The sequence below is a fragment of the Miniopterus natalensis genome, chromosome 1, assembly GCF_054644295.1.
Source record: "Miniopterus natalensis isolate mMinNat1 chromosome 1, mMinNat1.hap1, whole genome shotgun sequence".
Classification (NCBI taxonomy): domain Eukaryota; kingdom Metazoa; phylum Chordata; class Mammalia; order Chiroptera; family Miniopteridae; genus Miniopterus; species Miniopterus natalensis.
In genome coordinates this window covers 100847265-100874115 of record NC_142081.1, presented here as the reverse complement: position 1 = coordinate 100874115, position 26851 = coordinate 100847265, and the positions used below count along the sequence as shown (strand labels likewise).

Sequence of the window (26851 nt, the reverse complement as noted above, 5' to 3'; positions counted from 1 at the left end):
AAAATACATGCCTTTTGTGTCTGGCTCCTTTCACTTAGAATGTGTTCAGGGATCATCTCTATTATAGAATACATCAGTGCTTCATCCCTTTTGTGGCTAATAATAATCCACTCTATGGATATACTCTATTTTGCTTATCAATTCTCAGGGTTAAGATTTTGTGTGGACATGTTTTAATTTCTCTTGGTATATACCCAGGATTGGAATTGCTGGGTCATATGGTAACTCTACATTTCATTTTTTGAGGAACTTCCAGATAGTTTTCCTAAGCAACTGTGCACCATTTCACATGCCAGGAATGCATGAGGATTCCTGCATTCTTTTTTTTAAAGCAAATACTTGTATCATCCATGCTCTGTGCTAGTCATGATTTAAGTCCATTGCTCTTATTAAGTTGTTTACTCTTTACAACAACCTGTAAGAATAAATAAATTAATTAAAAAAAACCAAACCAACCAAACAAACAAACAAACAAAAACAACCTATAAGGAAGATGCTATTACCATCTTTATTTAAAAATGCATACAGGGCCAGGACTGGGCCTAAGGTGAGGCCCTTAGGTACAAAACTTAAGAAGACATCACTCTCAGGTTAAACCAGCACTCACCTGACCCTAAGTGCTTCACTGGCCTCATCCTAGTTTTGGCCCTGTTTGAAGAAACTTAGGCATCAGAATACTGAGTAACTTTTCCAAAGGTTCAGTAATTAGCAAGTAGAAGTGGAATATCAACCCAAAAACCCTGGCTTCAGAGTCCAAGTCATTTAACCACTATACTACACTAGCATGCATATCTTTGATCTCCAGACTGGGCTTTTTCTGTTTCTTTCTTAAGGCTTTACTTTCTGAAATTAGCCAGAGTTTTGACAAGTGGGGAAGCTAAGGTAAAATTCTGGAGATGGGTTATGGGGAGACCAAGCAGAAGTAACCAACCTAACAGCCCCCCAGGCACCTACTGCATGGACCCCTGGGAGGCTTAACTGGCCACACAGTTCACCTCAGCCACATCTGTGCTTGTTATCCCAGCTCTGCATAAATCTGCCCGGTCCATGTAAGTGGCTCTGCAAGTAGCCAGATGGACTCTGTCCTTGGGAGGGGGGGGGAAGAGGCCATTCTGAATGGTCAGGATGATTCTCTCTGACCAGCTGTAAGGAAAACACAGGTTCTCCTGGCCAAGCGGGGATGAACCTGCTGCTTGTCCAAGTGTTCTGAGTGAAGTATTCAGAAATCACATCTCTCATAATTACACCCTAATTGGCTGCTCATTCTCTTTAGTCTGGTTCTCAGAATTAGCTGGTCATTTATTTACAAATGATCGTCTTTCTGGTGGTGTTGCTGTTTGTGGGTTTTGAATGGTTCTCCCACTTAGGAATAGCCTCCCACAAGGCAGTGTGAAAACAAAAATGTACATGTGCACATGTGCACATGCCCCCTCAGGAGTGATGGGCAGTCTTTGAAAAGATGCTATCCAAGTCCTCAGTCAGCAGCAGGTCCTCTGCCTCCTCTGCTCCCCAGAGTGAGATCCAGTTAGTCTTTCTTCAGCAGCTCTCACTGGGTGAGCTGACACAGTGCAGTCTCGCCTAGGTCAGCAGATTTTTGTAAAAATGTCACAAACTCAGGGTTTTAAAAAAAAATTATATCTATATTTATTCATTAAACATGATACATTTTGATGTTGAATTTTCACCTTTTTGTTTGGAATTTTAATTCTCTCCTATGACTTTGTTTCTCAAAGCTCTGGGTCTGTGGACCAGCAGCACCAGCAGCACTTGGGAGCTTGTTGGAAATGGAGAACCTTAGGCCCTGCCCTGGACCTCCTGAATCAGAGCCTGTCTCTTAACAAGATCCCTTGGTATTTCCTGTGCACACTCATGTTTAAGAACCTCTGCTGCCTTTCTGTTACCCCCAGCTGGGGGTCTCCGCCCAGTATTTACTTCGAGGCTAGAATTTTTAGTAGGCTTTCAGATCTTAAAAAAAAAGACACACACACACACAGAGAAATTCTCTCCTTTGTCTTTGCATGATGTCATTCATTTTACCTGGCCTGCCACAAGAAAGAAAAAGGCAAATTACATTCAAGTTATACATATTTTAAGACTAACTTCTTAATTGCATCTCTTAAAGCAGCATGCTGGATCTCCTTCCTTAACAGAGTCCCAAGTGTTGCCAGGATTAATTGAGAAATGCCTAAAGGCAAAATAAGCCCTGTAGCATAGTTTAATTCAAAACTATATCAGCTAAGAATGAAGGTGCAATTAGTGATAAAGATGTTAATAATTAGTTGTGGTCTGTTAAATTTTATATTCGATGGTTATGTACAGTAAAGAAAGAATTTCCTCATAAGGGCAGAAATTAACGTTTCACCTTGATTGCTATTTTAATGTCCTTATTTTAATGGGGCCATCTTGTAGAAACCCTTGGGCACATTTCCAGTTTTATGTAAACGTAGAATTAATTATTATGGAAGCATATAATTTTAGAGCTGGAATGACCTTCGCAGTCATTTAATCCAGTTCAGTCATTTTACAAATAAGTAAGAGTTATATGACTTAAGTCCTTCCACAGAATATTGGAACCTGTGCTTCCCAAATCTCAGACCAGTGGCAGTGAAACCTTCTCAGATCCCACCAGTCAAAAGTCCTTTATCTTGCCCTAGCCAGTGTGGCTCAGTTGGTTGAGCATAGTCCCATGCACCGAAAGGTCGCCAGTTTGATTCCCGGTCAGGGCACATACCCAGGTTGCAGGTCCAGTCCCTGGTCGGGTTGCATATGGAAGGCAACTGATTGGTGTTTCTCTCTCTCTCTCTCTCTCTCCTGCCCCTTCCTCTCTCTAACATAAATAAAAAGATATTAAAAGAAAGATGTGCTTCCTCTTGCCTCAGAATTCCCAATGCATCATTTTTGCAATGCCTCCAAGGCCTTTATCCTGCCCTGCATTATGTTTAGTTGCTTTTATTTGTAAGGTTGAGGTCTTGGGAACCATGTTTGATTCACTTTTGTAAATCCTTCCAGTCCTATATTATGCAAATAGTTCTGTAGTCAATTTACATGCAGTGGTGTGCTGGAGCTGTTTTTTTTTCCCCCTCACTAGAGCTGATTGTGTCTTCACAATGGCAGCTTGAAATTGGCCATGGTGGGAGTACTTGTACTATGGAAATGAAAAAAATGCTTTTCCCCACTTGGAATGCCAGTTGTCAAACCCTTCCAAACACATCACTATTTACATGATTTTCCTAAGGTCTCACAAAGCAGCAGGTCTCCATAAATTCGTACCGATGTGAAGATGACCGTCAACTCAGTGTTCAGCGTGGGTTCCCTCCAGAGTGAGGGAGTAGTCAGTTGCTCAACCTTGTCTGATTTCTTCAGGGTTTAAGTCTGACTCAGCGCATGTCAGGCCTAGGACTGCGTTAGAATTTTGTTGCTTAGCTAAGTTCTGGTTTCCTAGAAAAGCTATCTGGGCATGGATGGTAATGGAAACAGGGTCTGAAATACCAGGCATAGTTGAGTGACAAAAACCCCACAAACCACTATCAGAAAAGAAATGAACAGGAAGTTACTATGGCTGAAATTACAATTATATCTTTATACTTCTCAAAAAGCCTTCAGTATATCCCTACAACCTATAAAACCCAAACTCCCTGACACAAGTCACGTACTGACCACAGCTCACCATCCTAACCTCATTTTCAACCACTTACAACACCCACAGTTGATTCCCACCTTCCAGCCTCTGTAGAGCCTGTGCCAGCCCCCATGACACCCCCTTCTCCTGGAATGTACCCCCCTGTTCCACCACAGGCTCTCTCCCAGGCTTCTGTTCCTACCCAGTCCCTCTACTATGGACCAGAGCTTCTGGGTGAATGTGACAATTCTCATGACTATTCATCTCTTCTTCTCTTGTGTGTCTCTCCATAGGAGCAAGACTCGAGGTCCCATCGGCCCTGGCAAGTATGGCTATGGGAAGGCCCCGTACATTTTACCACTGCAGACGGACTCCGCGCACTCGCCACAGAGGCTTCGGAGGCAGAGGCCCTCGTCCCGGCATTCCAAGTCCCAGGGGGCATTGGGTCCTAGCTATGGCTATAGCCTTCCAGCCCACCGGGCCCCCCATCATGGACCTCTGTACCAGAGTGACAGTGGCCCTCATTCTGGACTGCAGGCCTCAGAGGCCTCCATCTACCAGCTGCCTTTGACCCATGACCAAGACTTCCCTGCAGCTTCAGGTTTCTTGCACAGCCCAGAAACAAACAGCAACCATGGTATGGGGGCCCACAGGGCAGCCCCCAGCTTCTCCCAGCCAGCCCGGTCTGCAGCAATCTCCTGCATTGGGGCCTATCGCCAGTACAAGCTGTGCAACACCAACGTGAGTACACTGCTCAGCTGGGCCTGGGACGGCCGCGGCTCTTACCTTCCTGTTGGGTGGCAGTGAACATGTGGAAAACAAGAAGACAAGGTTTTCTAGGCCATGCTTTTGTATTTATAATTTTTTTTTTGGAGGCAGGAGTGCAGAAAGGAGGAAAAAATAAATGAAAGGGAAAACATTGCTTTGGGAAGAAGAGAAATCCATTAATTAATTACCTGTTTCATGGATTAACTAAAACATCCTTATTTCTGAAGAATTTGGTGCCTTACTAGAAAAATATGTGTGGCAAATCCCGATCCAAAGTACGTAATCATCACAACTAGTTACCACCACTTGTTTTCCACTGAAAATTGCAAATTCTTCCCTGGGGCCTCCTGGTAGTGGCTCCTATGGACCACAGAGGTTGTGAACCTCCAGATACTCTGTCCCAACATAGTGCTGTTAGAAGCCATGCGAAAGGTGCAGAGACCAAAGGCCAAGGAAATGGTATCCTACCAAGTCCTTTTTTTACGACCTTGTTCCCCTGTGCGCTAGGCCATGTTTTTCAGTTTTTAAATCTTCCTTCCCTCTCATTTCTCTCCATTATTCTCCCCTAGTAACTTCTTGAATCACTTATTGACAATCTATTGCTCATATCAAACAACAATATAACTATTGCTGCATATCAAACAACTTTCAGATTCCCAGCGGCTGTACTTCATGTCAGCAATATTCTTTGCTCAGGAATCTGTGGGTCAAGTGCAGTTTGGCTAATTTAGGGCAGCCGGTGGTGGCTCGAAATAAGTGGGAGTTTTGGATGTTTGTCTAGCCTAGGTATCATCCAGTAAGTCTCCTGGAGGCTGCTTGCTCTTCCAGGCACACACACTTTAGATATGAATCTTGAGAAAGTCTGGTAGTGAGGCACTTGCTGAAGATTCCACAACTAATGAATAGCAAAGGAAATTATAAATGGAAACTACATAATATGACCAAATGTGTTTTTAAAAAAGTAATATCAGTTTAAATACTATATATGAAAGAGAAAGGAATAAAGAATGTGTAAAGGTTAAATTTCCAAGTTGCTATATTTTCTATTAATAATTTAATCTGCTTTAATACTCTGTTATGGGGTAACAGGACAGCTGTTATATATTAGCTTTAATTTTCTCATTAAAAATATATTTCCTGCTTTAGAGTCCATAGAAATGACTTAATTTGTGATTTTAATAATTCCTCTGAATGCCTGGATTGCTTTTTAGCTTGTTCTTCCACTAAGAATTATTAATTTTTGTAAAGCAGTGATTTTTTTCTAAAGCCATTACTAATCAATCAACCGGTAAGTCTTAATAGGGCATCAGTGCTGTCTTGTAACAGAGTGGCCGTGAGGATCATAAATCAAAAAGAAATACTAGTGCCTGTGATTGGACATGGTCCTTGTTCTTGAATATCCATTGCAATCCTTTTAAAATGAAATGAATTAATTTCCAATGCAGAACACATTCTGCCATTGACTAGTCTGTTTCTTAATTTTGAAAGCCAAGTAAATCATAAAGAGAAAGGAAAAGGGAGAGGGCATTTGCCATGTATGTGGACCTGATATCTACAAAGCATTTCTTTCATTTAGCCTACATTTTTTAAAGCCATGTACTTCTTGCCAGACCTATGCTGCCAATAGCAGGGCTGTCTCTTCCCATGTATCAGCCATGGCTTCTCTAGGTTCTGAGGTAACTCCACTACTGAGGAGATTGAATTGCAATGAATCTTCAAAAATTCTTGTGAATTCATGGTATCTGCTGTCATTTTAGAAATAGGCAAACCAATGTCTCAAACCTAGGACAAAAAGTAATAATAATAAAATATTGACAAAGGATCATGCAGGTTTAATTGCCTTCTCTGCTGTAACATTTTGCACAAGGTCCTCCTAAGTGCTCCCTGTCATGCCAAGCCACATTCTACTTGCTCTTATTGAGTAAGCATTCCTTAGAGGTCCTAGTACTGCATATCTTCTTTTTATTTATTTATTTATTTAAAAAAAATATATCTTTATTGATTTCAGAGAGAGGAAAGGAGAAGGAGAGGGAGAGATAGAAACATCAATGATGAGAGAGTCACTGATCGAGCCCGCAACTGGGCATGTGCCCTGACCGGGAATCGAACCCCGATTGCCTGGATCCTAGGTCGACACTCACCCGCTGAGCCACGCCCGGCAGGGCTGCATATCTTCTTTTTATAAGCCAATGGCTTCTTGTGACTTGGGCATATCCTGTGAACACTTTAATTTTTTTAAATTATTTTTAAAATCATTTCTATTTTTCAATTACAGTTGGCATACAATATATTAGTTTCAGGTGTACACCCCAGTGATTAGAAATTATATAACTTACTAAGTGATCACCCCGCTATATCTCTTACACATCTGACACCATACAGAGTTATTAGAATATTCCCTATGCTGTACTTTACATCCTCATGACTATTCTATAACAACCAATTTATACTTCTTAATCCCTTCACCTTTTTCACCCATTCCCCCAGCACCTCTGCCTCTGGCAACTATCAAAATGTTCTCTGTATCTATGAGTCTGTTTCTGTTCTGCTTGTTTATTTTGTGTTTTATATTCAATTGTTGATAGATATGTATTTATTGCCATTTTATTGTTCATATTTTTTATCTTTTTTTTCTTCTTCCTAAAGAAGACCCTTTAACATTTCATGTAATACTGGTTTGAGGGTGATGGACTCCTTTATCATTTTCTTGTCTGGGAAGCTGTTTATATATCCTTTGATTCTAAATGATAGCTTTGCTGGGTAGAGTAGTTAATCTTGGTTGTAGGTGCTTCACTTTGAATATTTCTTGCTGTTCCCTTCTGGCCTCAAAGTTCCTGTTGAGATATCAGCTGGAAGTCTTATGGGAGCTCCCTCGTAGGTAATTGTTTTTCTCTTGCTGCTTTTCAGATTCTCTCTTTGTCTTTAACTTTCTTTTGCATTTTATAATTAAAATGTGTCTTGGTGTGGGCCTCTTTGGGTTTATCTTGTTTGGGACTCTGTGCTTCCTGGACTTGTATGTCTATTTCCTTCACTAGGTTAGAGAAGTTTTCTGTCATTATTTTTTCAAATAGGTTTTCAATTTTTTTCTCTCTCTTCTCCTCCTGGCATCCCCATGATTTGAATGTTGGTATGCTTGAAGGTGTCTCAGAGGCTCGTTACATTATCTTCATTATTTTGGGATTCTTTTTTTCTTTTTGTTGTTCTAATTGGGTGTTTTTTGCTTCCTATATTTCAAATTGCTGATTTGATTCTCAGTTTCATCTACTTTCCTGTTGATTGCCTGTACATTATTCTTCAGTTCAGTAGGGTATCCTTCATTTCCAACTGGTTCTTTTTTATGGTTTCTTTGTACTTTTTCATGCTGTTGAAGTTCTCACTAAAGTTTCTTGAAGTACTAAGTTCCTTAAGCATCCTTGTAACTGTTGTTTTGAACTCTGTATCTGGTAGTTTTCTTGCCTCTATTTCATTTAATTCTTTTTCTGGAGATTTCTCCTGTGCTTTCATTTGGGACCTATTTCTTTGTCTCTGCATTTTGGCTGCCTTATGTTTTGTTCTGTGTATTAGATAGACTTGCTACATCTCCCAGATTTGCTAGAATAGTCTTGTGTAGTAGGTGTCCTGTAGGGCCCAGTTTCTCAGCCTCCCCAGTCACCCGAGCTGGGCCCTCCAGGTGCGCCCCTGTGGGGGCTGTGTGCACTGTCCTGTTGTAGTTGAGCCTTGATTACTACTGGCAACACTGGGAGGGATTGACCCCCAGGCCAATCAGCTGAGAGGATCAGCTGCAAGTACTGTGTAGGAGCTGCTGTGCAGGAATTGACCCTATGGAACAGAACTTGCTTCAGTGGGGCTTTGGTGCTCACCAAGTCCACCCCTTGAATGTGTCACTTCTGGAGGTGGTAGGGTTGAAATCTGGCATGTCTGAAGGTGTCCACTAGGTGCACTGGCTCTGGGGCCTCCCAGGAGGTGCAAGGTCAGCCACCGCCTGTGCCCTGCCTGGAGCCACCCAGCACGAGCTACAGAACGATCTGCAGATGGCCGCTTCTTGTGCTGGGCTAGGAGGTGCCCAGGGGAGGCTAAGCTGTGAACCAAGGCAGGCTGCTGCTAGTGCTGCTAGTACTCCATACTTAGCAGAAGGTATGGGGTATGCAGAGGCCAGATGCTACTTGTTTGAGAGACTTTAGGAAAATCCGAAGCATGAGGCAAGAGAGGCGATTTATATGGAAAAGCCACTGGAAATAGCTTGGGTGCGCCCACAAGTTGTGTCTGGCGGGGTCTCAGGGACTCACCAGAGCAGGGCAGACAGTGTGAGCCATATTGATGGAGACTAAGCATGGTGCCTGTCTGCCGGTTCTGTGGTTGAGGGTGGGTCTCAGCAAAGGAGCAATGGCCTCTGACAGTACTTTTGTTTGGCAGAAAGCTGTCCCCCCTGCTCCTGATGCCAGACAATTCATTTCCTCCCTGTATGTCCCTGGTGCTTTTCAAGCTGCTGCCCCGGCACTGGAGCTCAGAGGGAGTGAGTCTGAGTAAGTCGGTGTGCTGGTCCTTTAACAGGAACTGCCTGGGACTCCAACAGCCCTCTGTCTCGCTCAGTTATAATCCCTACTGGTTTTTACAGCCAGAAGTTATAGGGACTTCTTTTTCTGGTTCTGGAACCCTGGCCTTGGCAGTCTGGTGTGGGGCTGGGACTCCTTGCTCCTCGGGGGGGGGGACCTCTGCAGCTGAGCTATCCCTCCCAATTTTAAACTGCCACACATGGGTGTGGGATGCCCATTCTGCATCTCAGCCCCTCCTACCAATCTTGATGTGGATTCTTCTTTATATCCCTAGTTGTAGGACTTCTGTTCAGCTATATTTCAGGAGGTTCTGAATGATGTTGCTTTGTAGTTTAGCTGTAATTTTGATGTGGTTATGGGAGGATTTGAATACTGCATTCATCTACATTGCCATCTTGACTGGAAGTTCTATACCCTATGAACACTTTAAAAGTCTCTGTGTTAGGGATCTCCAAAACCACTCCTAGGTTTGATGATTTGCCAGGAGGACTTGCAGGGCTCAGTATGTAGTCGTACACACAGCTATGATTTATTATAACAAAAAGATACAGAGAAAAATCAGAGAGAAAGGCTCATGGGGCCAAGTCCAGAGGAAAGCAGGCACCAGCTTCCAAGAGTCCTCTCCCTATGGAGTCTCAGGACACACTTAAGTCCTTAGCACTGAGTTATGACAACATGTGTGGAATGTTGTTGGTCAGGGAAGCTTGTCAGCGACTCCATGCCCAAAGTTTTTACTGGGGCCTGGTCATGAAGGGTGCCCTCTGCCTGCCACATACTAAAATTCGAGTCCAAAAGGAAAGTAGATGTTTAGCACAGACTATGGTCTGGACATAAGGATACCGCAGACCTTATCACTTAGGGAGTGGTGGAAACCCTTTCAACATCCAAGTTTCCAGACCCCAGCCAAGGGCCACCCTTGCAAGCAGACCTTTCCAAGGAGAGCAGTCTCAGTCCTGCTGTGTTAAGTCTCACTTGCACACTCTCCATGTGGACCCACGTGCTTTCAGCATCTTAGTACCAGTGACCTTATGTAGATGTTTACATATCCTCCCCCATGTCCAACATGAAGAGATGATAGGAATTCCCAAATTATGCAAATCTTCCTATTCGAAGTGGGAAAAGTTGAAAGGGCAATATTATGAAAAATTATACTAATCTAAAAAGAAATGTAGGTTATCACTTATGTCCTCTCCAAAGATTAAAAAATCATACATTTAGAGTTCTTTCCCTGTTATTATCTGGGAGAAGAAAAAGAAGGGTAAGTAGGCCAGGGAAGGTTGGAAATATCCACTAGTTTCAGAACTCATCCCTGAACCTAAGTTCCCAGTATATCCCACCCCAGTTCTAATGTAATATCCCCTTTCTAAGACTACCCACTCCCACAGCAGAGGGCTGAGCTCTGAGATGTATGGTAATGCACACATGAGGGGTTGCCTGAATTAGGGGAAATGGTTTTGATGACTTCCATATGTCAGAGCAGTGTTTCATCACTGGTCACACCCTTTGGTCCAATGGCAGGGAAGGTGCCACCTGCAGTTATTTTTAAGTCATTGCTCCTGGTGCTGGAGCACTTTAGTAAGGGGAAGAACTCAGAGCACAGAGCAGGAGGCCTCAGGGTTGCAAAAGACTCTACTGAGGCTGGAGCAATTGAATTGGGCTTCCAAGGATAGCCAAAAAGAGAGAGAAAAGAGCATTTGGGGGGGGAAGCAGCTTAGTCAAAGACAAGAAGACAGGATTATGTCAGAATCTCAGGGGCTGCCATGCCTGCCTGGGGGTAGGGACCCTCCTTCCTGTGATTTTAACTAATCACAGTCTAAATGGGGAATTTATTGTTTAATATCTGGGAATACAGAAATATCATACAGCCTTGCTTGACTTCCATACATGAGATAGATGAGTGAGAAACTTTTTTAAACATAGTGAAAAGTCACAAGGCAATTTTCAACAACTGGTTAAATTGAAAGTTAGACCTGCAAGGGATAGTGGGTTTGGGAGCAAAGCTGAGCTGGATGCAAATCTGAGCTACAACATCAGAGAGCTGAGTTTCCTCCAGCAAGTAAGGTAATTCTCTGAGGACCATGCGTAAAGTGGTGATGATATTACCTACTCCAGGGGCTTGATGCAAGGTTCAGGTCAGGCCATGTATCTGTGGAACTTGCCATGGTGTGGACACATTGCTAAGTATACCATTTGGACTTGGATAAGTGAATGTGGCTTACTGCCTCTCTGTAGATAGGAGTGGAGTAAGCTCTTTCCATATCTGAACAGCTTCCAATTCCTAAGTGCTGAGTCACAAAATTGTGGATGAAGTGGTCAGACTTGGTCAGTGCCCCTTTGTTCTCTGGATTAGCTGTGGTTGAGAGTCCTATCCCTTTGCCCATCAATAAAACAAGATTGCTGAGAGCCCCAGCATTTCAGCTGTGATGTAGTTTCAATGTAATCAGCCTTGAGTCATGTTTAAAGTGAGGAAAGTAAAACTATAGATAGCTTCATGCCAGTGAATTCTTTATACCCTTGAATGTGCATATTAAATATTAAGCCCTACCTTATAATGCCATGTGGAATTTTAAACATTCTAGGGTGTCTTTAGGATTGCTAGATTCATATAAGGTGTCCTCTATGAAATACTGCCAAATCAATAATAAATGCAGCACTAATAATCAATAATAGAATGTCATCTTTAAAGGTAAGAAAAGTTTTTTATTTTCTTGCCTTCATTGTGTATGAGGAAGCTGAGGTGACACACTCCAGCATAAATAGAGGATCTGTGGTCTTTTCAAGTAGCCATCAGTCTTCGCCACCCACCTCTCTGGGTGGCTGACTGTGCGGGTTCTGGGTCAGAGTCCACATGCACAGCACTGACATTGACTGAGTCGGGTCAGGGTTTAGCTGTGGGTCAGGGACACCGAGACTAGGGTAAGCTCTGTCCCTAAGGGGCTAGAGTCCAGTGGGAGAGAGTCTCAGAATGAAGTGGTAACAAGTGTACAGCGCAGGCCCTGCCACACATGCCCATGGGCACTTTGAAATCTCCAGACAGTGGAGATTCACCCGGCTTCCCTGGAGTCATCGAAGGCCTTCCTGGAGAAGTGAAGGCTGTCCTGGTGAGGGGAGAGTTTTCTAGGGAGAAGGAGTGACAGGGACCTAGAGTCCCTTTACACTCCCATCATGGCCAAGGAGCACGAAGGGGCCCTGGGGGGACCTCTCAGTGGAACCAGATATTTGTTCACTGAGCGGGGTTCACCTGCAGTTGTGTCTCCAGCGGGGAAGGGTAACACAGGGTGGCATGCATGGTTATCCACAGCCCTGCACTTCCTCAGCTCTGGCGAAAAATGACAAGTACTCAAGGACTCGAGTAAACAGATATTTCTTCTTCATGGAAGCTCTTAGGAGGCCAAAACTTGGGAACCAAAGAACTAGAGTCTTTATAGGGGTGAAACTGGGGAAGGAGAAAACCAAACTGCAATTGCTCTGGTGCCTCAGGGGATACAATTAAATTAAAATTCTTTTCTATTAGCTGTTTCTGGGGTTTTGTGTTATTATTTGCTAAATACATGAGCAGACCAGGACACTGTGCTGGAGGCAGTGTCTCTCCCGCCTTCTCTGGAGCACTGCTTTCTCCTGGGGAGGGACTGACACTCTGGCTGCTGGAGGAGGGAGGTGTTAAGTGCAAGGCGGGGACAAGGTTGTAAGTTTTTAAGGAGCTTCATTACCAAAGGAATTTACTCAGAGTGCTCTTAACTTATGAGAGGAAATCCCCTGGGGCTAAAAGCAGGGATGTACAAGCAGGGATGTTCAAACAGGGATTTGATGAGTTCTGGTATCAGTGTTTCTCCGGTAAATTTCCCTGGGGTGGAACTGGCTTCTGACAATGGATTTATCTGTGTGGAGCTGTTTCTGCCTCACAGTACCTGAAAATTAAGGGAAGATGTTGGACAAATTTCCAGTGTAGTTCAGCATACTCTGTTCGGGCAGATTCTCATTCTGCCCCATATCTAGTGTGACATTGAATGGAAGAGGAGCTGACACTTCCTGACTGCAGTTTTAAGGGGAAACTTAGCAAGTGGGCCAGGTCAGAATTCAGTGTAATTCTGTAAGGTGCAAAACTTGCCAGGAACTGTGGGGCCAGTCAGTGGATGGACAGGACTCTAAATTCCAGTTCAGTGTAACTTTCTCTTACCATGAGCTTATCATCAACCTCCTTACCTGGGAAATCTATGCTAGTGTTAATGCTCTTTAGAAAATTCTGCTTTCCGTCTTCCGAAACCCTTGGAATTTTCCACAGAAAGTTTTATAATTGATTTCTTCATATTCTGTCAGTAACCTTGCATATACCTGTGTGAACTATATATGAATATATAGATATTAAGTATATTTATTAAATATTAAGTGGAAATATTCACAAATATTTCATACGTATGAACTATATATGTATGAATCACACACGCCTACATATGAATTGTTTGCAATTGTCACTTTTCATGATTATAAAATGTACAAATAGTAAGAAATGTAACAGTGGTTGCCCGGGCCGGTGCAGCTCAGTTGGCTGGAGCATCGTCCCACACACCAAAAGGTGGTGGGTTCGATTTCAGGTCAGGGCAGATACGTAAGTTGTGGGTTCCTGGTTGGGGCACATGCAGGAGGCAACTGATTGATGTTTCTCTCTTACATCGGTGTTTCTCTTTCTCTCTCCCTTCCTGTCTCTTGAAAAAAAAAAGTAACAGTAGAGAGAAGTGTGTCCTAGTCCCTCTCCCCAGATGCGGTCACAGTCATGTTTAACGTTTAGTTTTTAATGGTCATTCTCCCCATAACTCTAATTAGCATGCTTGCTTCTTGATATATCAACTTCGCATTTTCTCTGTTGACTCCTCACTCTGAAAGGTGAAGAAATCACCCCCTTCCACTCTGCTGATCTCTGCTAGCCACATTTTAATATAGTATATTGACAATTTTTATTTCCTTAATTTACCAGCATTAGGACCAGTTAACTCCTTGTATTGCAAGATTAGAAATTTAGTACCCAAATAATTAGTTAAATTCTTCTCATTGAATTACTTACAGGGGTGTACAAAAATAGGTTTACAGTTGTGAATGACATTCTTTTGAGTTAGTAAAGCTGTTGTAATAATCATAACCTGTGTGTCTTTTTCCATACGAACAACTGTAAACCTAATTTTGTCCACCCCTTGTTTTGCTTTATGCATTTTCTCACTTTGATCTGTGAATCCCTCGAAGGAGACAGTTATGAGGGATCCTTCTCTGTATCCTCAAGCCACAACATGTGGCACATGGCAGGAGCACAGTGACTACTTTTGAAGGAATTTCACACCCTGCCCTTGCAGATAGCAGAGGGAAGGAAACCAGCCTTATTCATGTGATCCCTGAAGTAGCCACTAGGAAATTTATGCTCCTTGGCAAAGTAAGAGTTTTGAATGTTTTAAAAGTTTGCAACTTGCCACATACTTACTGGTTAGTTAGAAAAAAGGTGTTTTCTTTTAGACCTCTCTTTTAGGCATAGAGATATATTAATATTCTAACAAGGGAGAAATAAGCCCTTCTGGGATAGGCCTAGATTTTTATAGGCATGTGTCCAGAGTACTTAAAAATACAGGGTTCTCCTGGGTGAATGGGTAGGCTTAGCCACATTGCCACCCTTTGGATCTGTGATGTATGCACTGAATGAGAGGGAAACACCTTTCTCTAGGACAGTGAATGTCAACCCTTTTCATCTCATGGCACATATAAGCTAATCACTAAAATTCTGTGGCACACCAAAAAATATATTTTTTGATGATCTGACAAAAAATAGGTATAATTTGGATTCATTTTCACTGGACAGCTATTGTTGTGTTAGCTGGTTTCATTTTTTAATTTGACAACCTAAGGGAAAAGAGGTCAGTGTCTCTGACTAAACAGTCAGGTATTACATGTTTTAAAAATTCCTGTGACACACAGGTTGAAAATCACTGCTTTAGGAGAACATTATGAACAGGAATGGGGAAAAGAAGTGTTTGAAAACTAAGAAAACCTTAGTTTTTTTGCTTATTTTTAAAATCCAAAGACTTGAGCCAACTCTTGGACAAACCAATTCTCTGCCTGTGAGAGGCATGCTAGAAGGGATGGGGTGGCAGATGGGGTTTTGCAAGGTTGAGTTTGTTCCAAGTAGCTTGAGAAAGCAGACAGTAAACATATTTGAAAAATGTGCTGGATTACTTCTAGGAAAGGTTGGTCTATGGTTATATTATTCTATAGCTAGAAAACAAAGGTTGCTCCGAACACCTACGTTTCAGGCACTTACAGCTGCTGGAACTGGTGGCTTCATCTGTGATGTCTACTTAGATTCCGATTCAGCTAACATTTACTGAACATTGCTACCAGTTAGAAACTTGAACGTATTACTAATCTAATTCTCACGGAATGCCTGGGAGGTGGGAGTGGGAGAGTAATTTAGATTTAGAGAAGCAAATTGCTTTGCCCAAGGTCACAGCCACTTTGTCATGGCAGTGTAGGGATATTTTCTGGATTTCTTTTTTTTAGATTTCCTTATTGTGGTGATGTTAAACACATATGTTGCTATGGTAGCTGGTCTTTGGATTGAATCCAGAGCAATGCAGAGGATAAAAAAAGTGCATATTTGACCCAGGCACACTTTAAGGTCATGTTCCCTGGTGCCACTTTCATTGTGGATGATGATCTTTAGTCTCCTGGGGAACTGAAAGTAATTAATTACCGAAAAGTAACTGTGTGATCACCAACAGTGGCCTCTTGAGCAGTGAAGTTAGGTACAGGCCGTTGTCATCTCTGATTAACCAAGGTCACTGGAAACATAGCCCCAGTTTCCATAACACTCTTTGTGACTCATAGCAACCCCAGGCAGATGTCTAGATGGAACTTTGGATAGGGCCTGAAGGGCTTTATAAGGATTCAGCTTATTATATTAAAGTGCATCTTTCTTCCTCTTCCCATAAGAGACCAGTAGAAACATCCTTCCCTCTTTGGGCGGAAGGGACTCATTTGAGGGAACTTATCTCCCAGGAGACATCACTTGGCTCTGAAGCTCCAGTCTTTTCTGGCTCAATTCTGAGTGAACCTGATCTCTATTAACATGACTTTTTCCCTGCCTCAGTTTTCTGGCCTGAAAATCCCAAGAATCTGTGTCCATGGAAGAGATCCGCTGTCTGCAGAAAATCTGCCCAAAGCTAGCTCACAGTGTAATATAGAAACAGTTCCTGATAAGGTGAGGGTGACTCAGTCTATGGCATCAGGAAACAACCCACTTAAACCATAGCTAATGTAAAATGACCTGTAACCTGGAAGTATTAACTTCAGAGAGCTGTAAACTGAGAGGAGATCATGTACTGTTAGTGGTGTAACAAGAAAAACCAATCTAATCTACAAAAGAGACCCGAAACAGAATTTCCCTGGCCCAGCTCGGTTTTCATGCTCCACTCACAGCTTCCAGCTCCTGCACCTGGGGCCACTTCGCCATACCTCAGAGGCTGAATCTGACCTTGGCCTCTAGGACCTCTCCTGACAGCATTCAAGGCCCTCTTGTCTGAGATCCATTGCTTATTAACTTTGTTGTCCATACAGTCCCAAGGGCCATGATGACATAATGGTTACTAGCATGTGTTCGAGACCCAAAGTGCCTGGGTTCAGATTCTGACTCCACCACTTATTAGCCCTATGACCTTGGGCAGCTCATTTAGCTTTTTGTTGTCTTGGCTTCCTCATCTGAAAAATGGGTGTAATGGTTGTCATGAGGATTAAATGAGCTAATATACATAAATCACATGGTGGAATGTCTGGCATTTAGTAAGTGCTCAATAAAAGTTACCTGTTCTTAATATCATCACCACCACCACTCTCATCATTACCTCAGGCTTCTGCTTCCTCACCGGTGCCGTAATTCTGCCTCAGTAACTCACTTGCACATCTGGGCCCTGTGAGCCTTGCATTTCTCTGACCAGGCCCCTCTCCTTCCCAGTAAGTAGTGCCCTGCTTCTGACTGGCAGCTTGCCTGGCCTCATGTGGGTCCCTGCTCAGGGTCACACACAGGGCCATGCTCACCTGCCAGGGCACCTTCCTTGCTACTTCCTGCTGTACCTTCCTATGCTAACTGCTAGTTGGATAGTCAATTTTGGGGCTTGGCTGCCTCCTGGCAACTTTAGGTGACCCCCCTTCTGTGGATCTGGTGCCATCTCAGTTCTGCCTCAGGAGGTAACTGGGTCATGCTCAGATATAAAGAACTTGTTGATGACCAGGGACAGGGGATCCTGAATGACCCATCCATCACAAGTGACTGGTTGGCTTGCAGCTGCCTATGGGTGTAATAATTACACCAGGCAGTATTGGGACATTAAAACACACCATGAGGTTATAAACTGAAAGCACATGCAAAGTGTCTAAAGGCCAAATTTATTTGGGAGAGCTCAACACTGATAAATTTTTATTACATAAGTATTACATATTTATTGCAGAAAAATTAGACAATACAAATGAACCAAAAGTTAATTGTGAGGAGAAAATGTCTATAACCCACCTTCCAGAGGTAACACTTTTAACCTCTTTCTCTCTCTTTACACACACCCCACATAATCATTTTAACACTTTTTTTACTTAATGAATTGTGTATAGACATTTATATTATCAAATACTGAGCAATTCACAATGATTCTGAAGGTGCATGGGCTTACCATCTGGCCTATTTACACTATTTTGCTGATGGAGAAAAAGGGATTAAACTGACTGGCTAAGTTTTTGTGGTCTACAGTTTCCAGTTCTGGTAATTGCCACCAGGTTAATTAAGGGTGGCTTCTGGCTGGGCATGGTGGCAGAGCAGCTTGGCTTTATGTAGGTGTGGTTATTTGAGGAACAGGATGTTTAGCCCACTTGTTCTAGTCTGGTTCCCTTAGAAAACCTGCCACCCAGCAGCTGATCTATAGTTTTTTATTATAGCCAGGGTGGGTGACAGTGCTCTGGGCTCTGTCTCTATGTCACTGTGGGGCCTGGCAAAGTATGCCGCTTCTCCAGGCCTCAGTTTCCTTATCAGTAAATCAAAGGGGTTGGATTTGATTCTCATAGCTCGACCACTCTGTGATTATTAAGGAATTTGGAATGAGATTGAGGTTTGGGTGTGGCTGTGCAGTCTGGTGCCAGGCTGGCTGCACCAGAGTCACTGAGAGAGCAATTCCAGCATCTATTCTTATGCCCTCTTCCTCACCCCCATGGGGTGAGGCCCAAGAATCTGTATTTTTAACAAATGCCTTGCAATTGTTTCCTGTTGCAAGGATGGTGCCTTTTCCCAGTTCTCCCAACTGATCACATCCTAGTTGAATTCTGGTTCTGGCCAAAGGGTTGTAAAAAGCATCTTAGCACCAAACCTTTTGTGGACACAGCTGGTGTTGCCAGAAGCCTCCACAGTTCTGGCTTTAGGGCCACTGGTAGCGTGACTTCCAGAGCCCTTTCTGGCCTGTCACCTTCTCACTGATGTCGGAGCTCAGCCTGCCCAGCCCTTTTTTCCCATCAGTTTCCATCACGTTCTACTTCACGTGGCTTCTTGCTTCATGTGGTTTGGCTCAGGCTGCATCAGGGTTGTACCAGCAGCCTCCCTGAATGTCCTTTATTGAGCAGGAGATGCTCTCCTCCTGCCTGGTTTCATTCCTCCCCCATTCCCTTGTCTTCCAGGAAACCTGGGGTTTCTGATATATACAGTAGATTTCTGTATAAATCCTTCAGGACTTTGAGCTTTCCTATTAGTGGTTTATTCCAAAGACTTCTTCTATACAGTGTTTTAATATTTAAGAGGCCAGATTCCTTTCCTTTCTGATTATTAAAACACACACTCATACACACACCCTCCACACTTAAACAGAGTGTAGCTAGTTTTAAAATTGCTGGATTTGAATGAGGGATTCTGACCTTACTGTCTTATTTCATATTTATTTTATGTCACTGTTTGCTCTTTCTTATTTACAAATTTACAAATAAGTTTACAAGTAAGAAATTTACAAATAAGAAAATTTACAAATAAGAAAGAAATAAGCCTTAGGGAGCTGGGTATTCTCTTTGACTAGTCTAGAGTATCAGAATCATCTGGCTAATTAGATAAAATACAGATTTCTGGACCTCATCCCAGATTCATTTGAAAAATAAGCCTTGGGGGAGGGATGCAGGAATTTGCATTTCTCAGGAGACCACTGGGTGATGCTAAAGGCTGGGAGGTCCATCATTTGGTAGTGGAGAGAATTTAGACCAGAATCTAGACAAAGTGGGGAGGACACTGAGATGCAGTCTGGTGGGGACCAGACAGCTTGGAGTTAAGTCCAGCCTCTGTCTTCACTGGCTGAGTGGCTCCTCCGTGCTTCAGTTTGCTCATCTGTGAGAAGTCTGCAAACTCATATCTACCTCATTGGTCGTTGTGAGGGTTAAATGAGTTAACATGTATAACATGTGCAAAGCAGTGCCTGCGCATAGTAAGGGCTCTCTCTGCACGTGTTTGCTGGAAATACTATCCCATTCACATGAATGGCATGACCAAAGTCAAAGATGGAAATGGATGACCTCTTTGGGGGAAGTGAGCAGACTGATTTGTCAGGAGCAGAAGGGGGGTTAGGTTAGCGGTTTTCAGATTATGGTGTGCAAAAACTTAACTTTGGGAGCTTGTTAAAAAATCTCATGTCCTTACAAAGATTTTGATTTAGTAAACTTAGAGTGAAGCCTTGGAATCTGTATTTTAAATTTTTGATGTAGGTCATCAGCAAATTTTCAGAAACCCTGATTTCGGTAGAGAAAGACTGGTATGTAAAGTTGGAGCTGTCTCCTGGGATTTGACTGGGGCTATGCAAAGATATATATGGACACTAATTGCATATTTACTATTTGCTTTATTAGGTGTGCCCAGAAAGCAGTAGAAGTATTCGGGAGGTGCAGTGTGCATCCTACAACAACAAGCCGTTCATGGGCCGCTTTTATGAATGGGAACCATTTGCAGAAGGTAAGAATACACCCAGCCCTGTCTATAGGAATTATTTTTGTCTGTTCTTTAACCCTGTTGCCTTTAGGTTGATGCTGGAGGAGTTGGTGATCCTGACCAGAGAGGCAGTAGGGGAGGAAGTATGACCCCTAGCGGAGGGGAGCCTGCAGGGGCCTTCACCAAAGGCAGTCTAGCTCAGGTGACCTCCGGACCATCCATCAGATGGCGAGGCATTGATAGAACAAGCAGAGTCTGAGGATGGCAGGGTGAGTGGGATAGGACAGGGCTTCGGGGGCATGGGTTGGGGCAAGAGATTCCAACTAAGGTTCAGAGGAGTGAGCAGGATGGAGTTCCCCCTTTTGCTTGGTCTCTGTTACAGGGGCTGGTGGCTTAAGAAAACATGCAGGAATGCAGGGTTGACAGTTGTCTGACTTTCATAGTAGGGGGAGAGGAGACTCGTGTGCTGTTTCCAAATGTGGTAGGCAGGCATTGTCTCTAAGACCAGGGTTCCTGCTCTTTCAAAATGACAGATCTGATTTTGCTAGAGCTGGTCAGTACTGCTCTGGATCCCAGAGTCACTTTTCTTTGCTGAACCCTAGATGATAGCATGGCTTTTGGACTGAGGAGTATTAAATTCTGAGCTGTTTCTTCTTATCACAGAGAAAGCAGGCTCCAAAGCTGTGCTAGATTTTAAGCATGAGTCTTGGGGAAATTTGTTTTTAACACTTGATCTAACTTTTCATTTTAGAAAATTTCAGACATATGTAATGGTACAAAGAATAATATAATAATATATAACAATTAGCTCCTATGTACCCATCACTTAATTTCAACAGTTATTGCTTATGCCCGTCTTTTTCATATATACCCTACCCTTTCTTTCCCACCGAGACTACGGGAAACTATTTGCTTCACATTATATAGCATTATTCATCAGTAGACATATTAATTAGAACTCTTGGTTGTGTCAGAAACCCTATGTAAATACATTTAAATAAGAAAGGTATTTTGTTTGTTATGTTACTGGGAAATCCAGGAGGCAGACTGGGCTTCAGACATAGATACATTACAGGAATTGAGCAACATTAGGGCCCTTCCTTCTGATCTTTCTCCGTCTCTCAGTTATGTTTCCTTTTCAGGTGGGTGGGCAGGCTACGTGGCGATCAATGGGAAAGGCTCTCTCTCATCTAGTATTGTGGATTCATTTGTGTCCCTCCCTAAAGATATATTGAAGCTCTATCCCTGGTACCTGTGACTGTGATCTTATTTGGAAATAAGTTCTTCGTAGATGTAATTAAGATGTAAGTTTAGAAGAGGTCATACTGGAGTAGGGTGGGCCCTTCATCCAATATGATGGGCATCCTTATAAAAAGAGAAGAAGAGAACAGAGATTCACACAGAAAGGAGAACGCCTGTGAAAGTGCAGGCACAGAGATGGGAGATATGGCATGTGACGACCAATGCAGGGGTTAGAGTGATGGGGCTACAAGCCAAGGAACACCAGGGATTGCCGGCACCATCAGAAACCAGGAAGATTCATGGAAAGATTCTTCCCCAGACACTTCAAAGGCAACATGGCCCTGCCAACACCTTGCTTGAAGATTTCTAACCTCCAGAACTGTGAAAGAATAAATTCCTATTGTTTTAAACCACCCAGTTTGTGTTAATATGGTACGGCAGTTTAGAAATCTAACAAGTGGTTTCAATCCCAGAAAAACCACGTTGTGATCTTGTTTGGGTCATATTCCCGTCACTGGACCCGAGTTGGAACATGGGGGGTACTTGGACCAGCTCAGGTCATATGACAGCCCTGTGATGGGAGACTCACGTCACCTGAAGCAGAGCCCTGGGGGGGTGGGGATTGGGGCAGAGAGAAAAACAGGATCTTCTACAAAATTCATTATATACTTCTTGACCACTGAAATTTTGAATGAGCCAATTAGAATCCTGACACTTGGCAAAGTAAAGAAAAATGCAGAAGAATAGCAAATTAGAGAAATCAGCTATCTTCTACAATGTGTTACTTTGCCTGGAGAATTCAGCATTCTTTAAAACTATTTACTGACATTTAATGTTTCACTGCCTAGGAGAGGAGGGGCCCCTGGTTACTGAAGTTGCATCGCCTGTGACTTTGTTTAAATGATTTTTTTGCTGCTAAGATTGTTTTCTTGATTTTGTCCTTCCTGTGAAATGTCTCCCAGGCTGACCCGTGGGAGGAAGACGCTGTTAATGTTTCTGCAGGGTGTTCATACTTTACGGCTGGCTTTTGCATCAGGCTCTTGGTTTTGTTTGGATGTCTACTGCTCTTCGCATGTGCCTGCTGAGGGAGACAGCTGCACCCAATCGGTCCAGGGCCACATAGAATAGTACAAGCAGAGCCCACTCTGATAAACACATTAATTTTACCACACGCTTCTTCTTAGGCCTTTAATCGTATTTCCTGGGTATGGTGATCTATCCTCAGATAAGGTCTCTAGGAATTTTTCTCATAGTCCTAGACCTCTGTGGTGAAGATGACAGAGTAGAATTCGGGTGCTAAAGCATCCCTGTTTACATAGAACAGTGATGACTTATGCCTGTCTCCCCATTCCCCTTTCACTCTCAAAACCACTTTGGACAATAAATTGTATGGTCAGCGTAGATAGAGTGGAACACTTTAATAGGAAAACTGTTTTTAAATGCTGACATTGGGGAAACTTTGCCTGTTTCCATGCCTAGGTTATTGGGGTTGGGCAGCACTAGAGTCCAGAGTTTTGCTGGGTCACTGTGGGCTGTATAGCAGCAAGTCTTAACCCATCAACCAGGGGACAGCTTTGTGTTTGGGTAGCTCAAGTGCACTGAGGAGACCTGAGGCTGACCTAAACAGAGTGGAAATCTAAAGGTCAGAGGTGAGGCTAGGTCTGAAATTGGAGGTTGCCAGCTGGTCACATTAATAGGGCCATTGTATCTGTCAGGAGTGACAAGCTTATGCTGCAGTAACAAAGAACCCCCAAATCCTAAATGATTCCACAAACAATAATTTGTCTCTTGCCCTACTTCATATGTAGTGAACTATGTGGGAACCAGGCTGGTAGAAGCTGCATCTCTATGCTTCCACTGAGACAGGGAAAGGGTGAGTGCATTTTAAAGCTTCTGCTCTCATCTCATTGGCCAAAGCAAGATGCATATCACACTTAACTTCAAGGGCAGCAGGGAGGTACCATCTCACATGTGCTTGAAGGAGGAGAAATGGAATATCTATGAGCAGCTTTAATGACTAGCACAGGCAGGACTCCAACAGAACTTCCTGAATGCCTTCCTTTTAAGTCCAGGCAACTTTTGCTAGGCTGCTTCCAAGAATAGTCAATTTTGCTGCAGGGGATATCGAAGGTGCCACACAGTCTCTAGTAGCCACAGGGCTCCAAGCCACTTAGATCAAGTTCTTCTCTGGATTAAAGCTCTGAGGTGCAGAGATGGAATGTGGTCCAGGCGCCCAGGTGAGCTTCTGATTCTCCCACGAGCCCAGCAGCCTGCCCTGGCACAGACTGCACGCTGGGGCTTGGGGTAAGAACTGTCAGATAAAGACATGGACATTATCAAAAGTGTGGGGCATGAGGGAGGAAGGCTTAGGTGCAAGTGCTCGTGGACCTCGGGTGAGGATGTTCATGGTTTCTTCTTGCTAATCCTAACCCAAGGATATTTTTTCCATGGATTTTTAGAGAGACTGGGGGGGGGGAGAGAGAGAGAAACATCGATTGGTTGCCTTCCACACGTGCTCTGACTGGGCCCCAGATCAAACTTGCAACCCAGGTATGGGCCCTTGACTCAGAACCCAAGACCCTTTGGTGTGTGGACTGACTGTCTAACCACTGAGCTACACCGGCCAGGGCAAGGATGTTCATGTTTTAATGAGGCAGTTTCATTGCTAGGTACCTGGAACTCTCCCCCCCCGTGCATGGACAGTGTCGCCACTGTGAACCTTTCAGAGTGCACAGGGCAGGCCTTAGGGAAACAAGAGGAGTACTGCAGTAATACCCTCATGAAACAAAACAGTGATTTTGGTGTCACACATGTTGAATTCAAATGAATGGTAGCAAGATGCCCACTGAAGTTTAAGGCATCTACCTTAGAGTTGTAGACCTATACATGAAGTCATTGGCCTTGGTGTCCTAATTAAAGCCACCGTGAAGGATAAATAAGTCCTTGATCATGAGGACAGAGGATCAAGGGAGGAGCTTTGGAGTAGGTCCACATTAAAGAAGCAGCGGAAAGAGGTTCAGCCATTAAGGGAGCCCGAGAAGAGAGAGCACCAAGGCACTGTGCTATCCTATAGCATCTCCGGTGTTAATAAAGTCTGTTGTGGTTTGCAAAGTTCTCTTATTATATACACCACAGTGAGGTCCAAGTGCTGTCACAGAAATTGCTTGTATCTGTTGAGTGCTTACTACACACCAGACACAGCTCTAAGTGCTAATTCATTTAATCCTCACAACAACCCTGTGAGGTGGGTACGGTTATCAGCCTCATTTTACAGAAGACACAGAGTCACAGAATAGTTAAATAACTTGCTCAAGGTCACCCAGGTAGTAAGTGAAAGAGCTGAGTTCAAATCCCAGAGTTTAGTTACTGAATTTCTACTCTCAGTGTGTTTGGAAGCCAGGAGAAGGATTTGTACAGTGTGAGCATTTAAGACCAGTCATTGCCCGGCCGGGCGTGGCTCAGCGGTTGAGCGTCGACCTAGGATCCAGGCGATCGGGGTTGGATTCCCAGTCAGGGCGCATGCCCGGGTTGCGGGCTGCAGCCGATCAATGACTCTCTCATCATTGATGTTTTTATCTCTCTCTCCCCCTCCTTTCCTCTCTCTGAAATTAAAAAAAAAAAAAAAAGACCAGTCATTAAGTTCCTGTTTTCGTTATAAAAATTACCTGAGAAATTTTAACTTTTCTCAGGAGAGAGGGGGACCACAGTCAATATAGCTGAGCAGAGGTCCAGGGGAGAATGAACTGAGAAAACAGGGCTAGCGCGGGCTGTTGGGAACACTGCCGCAGAGACGGCCAAGACGGTGGTCAGTGAGCATAGCTAGCTCTTTCTTTTAAAAAATATCCATGAAGAACGCATATTGTGAGTTTTTGCTAGTTTAAGAGGGAAAGAGAAAGATTTGTTTAGAGTGGTAGAGAAATGAGGATGTCTGTAGGTTGAGAGAACGAAGTTTGTAGAGAGGAATAGGGGTTAATAGAATGGTGTCTCTGAGCCTAGACTAAAAGATGGAAAATAGTCATTTTTTCTCCTCCAGGAGAAAGTATATTATTGCTTCTCTGCAAGGTATTCTAGAAAGACTCTTTGCCATTTAATAAAAATTTACTTATTCAAAAGAAATGAAAGTAATCATATGCCCATAAAAAGGATTTAAGATTATTCACAGCAGCCTTTTTAAAAATAATAGCCCCAATCTGGAAACAACCCAAATATCCATCAAGAGGAGACAATAAACAAACTGTGTACATTCATACGGTGGAGTATTACTCAGCAATAAAAAAGAGCATCTCTACTGATAAACAACCTGGATGAATCTCAGAAGCTTTATATACTGAGCAAAATAAACCAAGATATAAGAGTATGTACTGTCTGATTCCATTTATATGATGTTTTGAAACAGGATAAATTAGGCTATGCCGATGGAAATCAGAACAGTGTCTATGGAATTGGGAAGGATTAGCTAGAAAGGGGCATGATGGAACTTTCTGGAGTGATGGTAGTGTTCTGTATTGTGATTGACATGGTTGTTACACAGATGTATACAGTTGTCAAAACCTACCAAACTGTACACTTGTGATCTATGCATTTTATTGTATATAAATTATACTTTAAAAAGGCCATTAATCTCTTTCCCTTTCTCTATCTTTCCAATTCCTGAAAGTGACATTTAGGACCAGTATAAGTTTACCATGTGGAACAAATAATATACTTTCTTCCAGAGGAAAAAAAATACCTATCTTCTATCTTTTCTTTTAGGATAGAGTAGATTCAGAGATACCAAACTAAGGCTTGCTGTTTCCATCCACCTTTCACTCTCCTATTTTATTTTACTTTAAATACTCTTTCTTAGTAACCATGGAGAACAAGAGAATTTTTAGGGGAAATGGACTCATATGCATAGTGTCATTTTTAGAATCAATAAGGATCACAGGGTTTTGTTGAGCCTAGAAATTGTCAGGTAGGTCCAGAATCTGAGGAAGCAAGCTGGAACAAAAATAGTTAGCATTCTTTTTGTTTGTTTGTTTTTGCAATCAATAGACAGCGATTTTGGCTAAGTGAAACATAAAAAGATTTTATTGGAAGGATATCCAGTAGCTCAGAGAATCAGCAGGAAGTGTGCAGAACCAGGCGTGAAGGACAGAAACTGGGGAAGCTCTGGGGGTCCAGGTGGACGGAACTGATGCTCTTGCTTGCAAGCTGCTGCTGCAGGGGATACTTTCCAGTGGGGTTCTCCATCCAAGATTCAAAGCCCTGGAAGTAAGAGCTCAGTTGGCTTAGCGTGGGTCACATGCCTGCCCCTCGGCTGGGGGAAGCGGGTTGGGGGTCCTGATTGACATTCCCACCGAGACTACACACAGCAGGGGAGAATTAATTCCCAAAAAAGGAAACCCAGATGCTGAACCAAAAGAAGGGCCATCCTGGATGGCCCAAAGCCACCAATATCCACAACAGGAACTCATGAATGACAAGTCAGGCAGCCCCCTTGGCTTATCAACTGTCATTTCATTAGCAGACTCACAAGGCTTCTTAACACCTTTGAGGGATTATTGAAATTGGAATAGAACATGCTAGTATCACTCATTCTGCTCATTGTGTTTACATTTCTGAAGATTTCTACAGATAGGCCTCCTTGTAGATCTAACGCATGTGACTATGCAGGCCTCCTTTGCTCCCGAGCATTTTGCTGGCATAATCCAGGTT

At 43.2% G+C, this 26851-nt stretch overlaps 1 protein-coding gene and 1 pseudogene across 1 annotated transcript in view; one reads left to right on the top strand and one right to left on the bottom strand.

The window, feature by feature from the left end:
* Window positions 1-26851, top strand: part of THSD4 (thrombospondin type 1 domain containing 4) — a 589485-nt gene that overhangs the window by 106542 nt on the left and 456092 nt on the right. Inside the window, exons 5-6 of the mRNA XM_087824677.1 lie at window positions 3913-4360; window positions 19834-19936. Of these exons, the coding sequence (XP_087680803.1) occupies window positions 3913-4360; window positions 19834-19936 (551 nt within the window). The remainder of the gene's footprint in view (window positions 1-3912; window positions 4361-19833; window positions 19937-26851) is intronic.
* LOC107528267 (cytochrome c oxidase subunit 7C, mitochondrial pseudogene) lies at window positions 4603-4794 on the bottom strand (annotated as a pseudogene).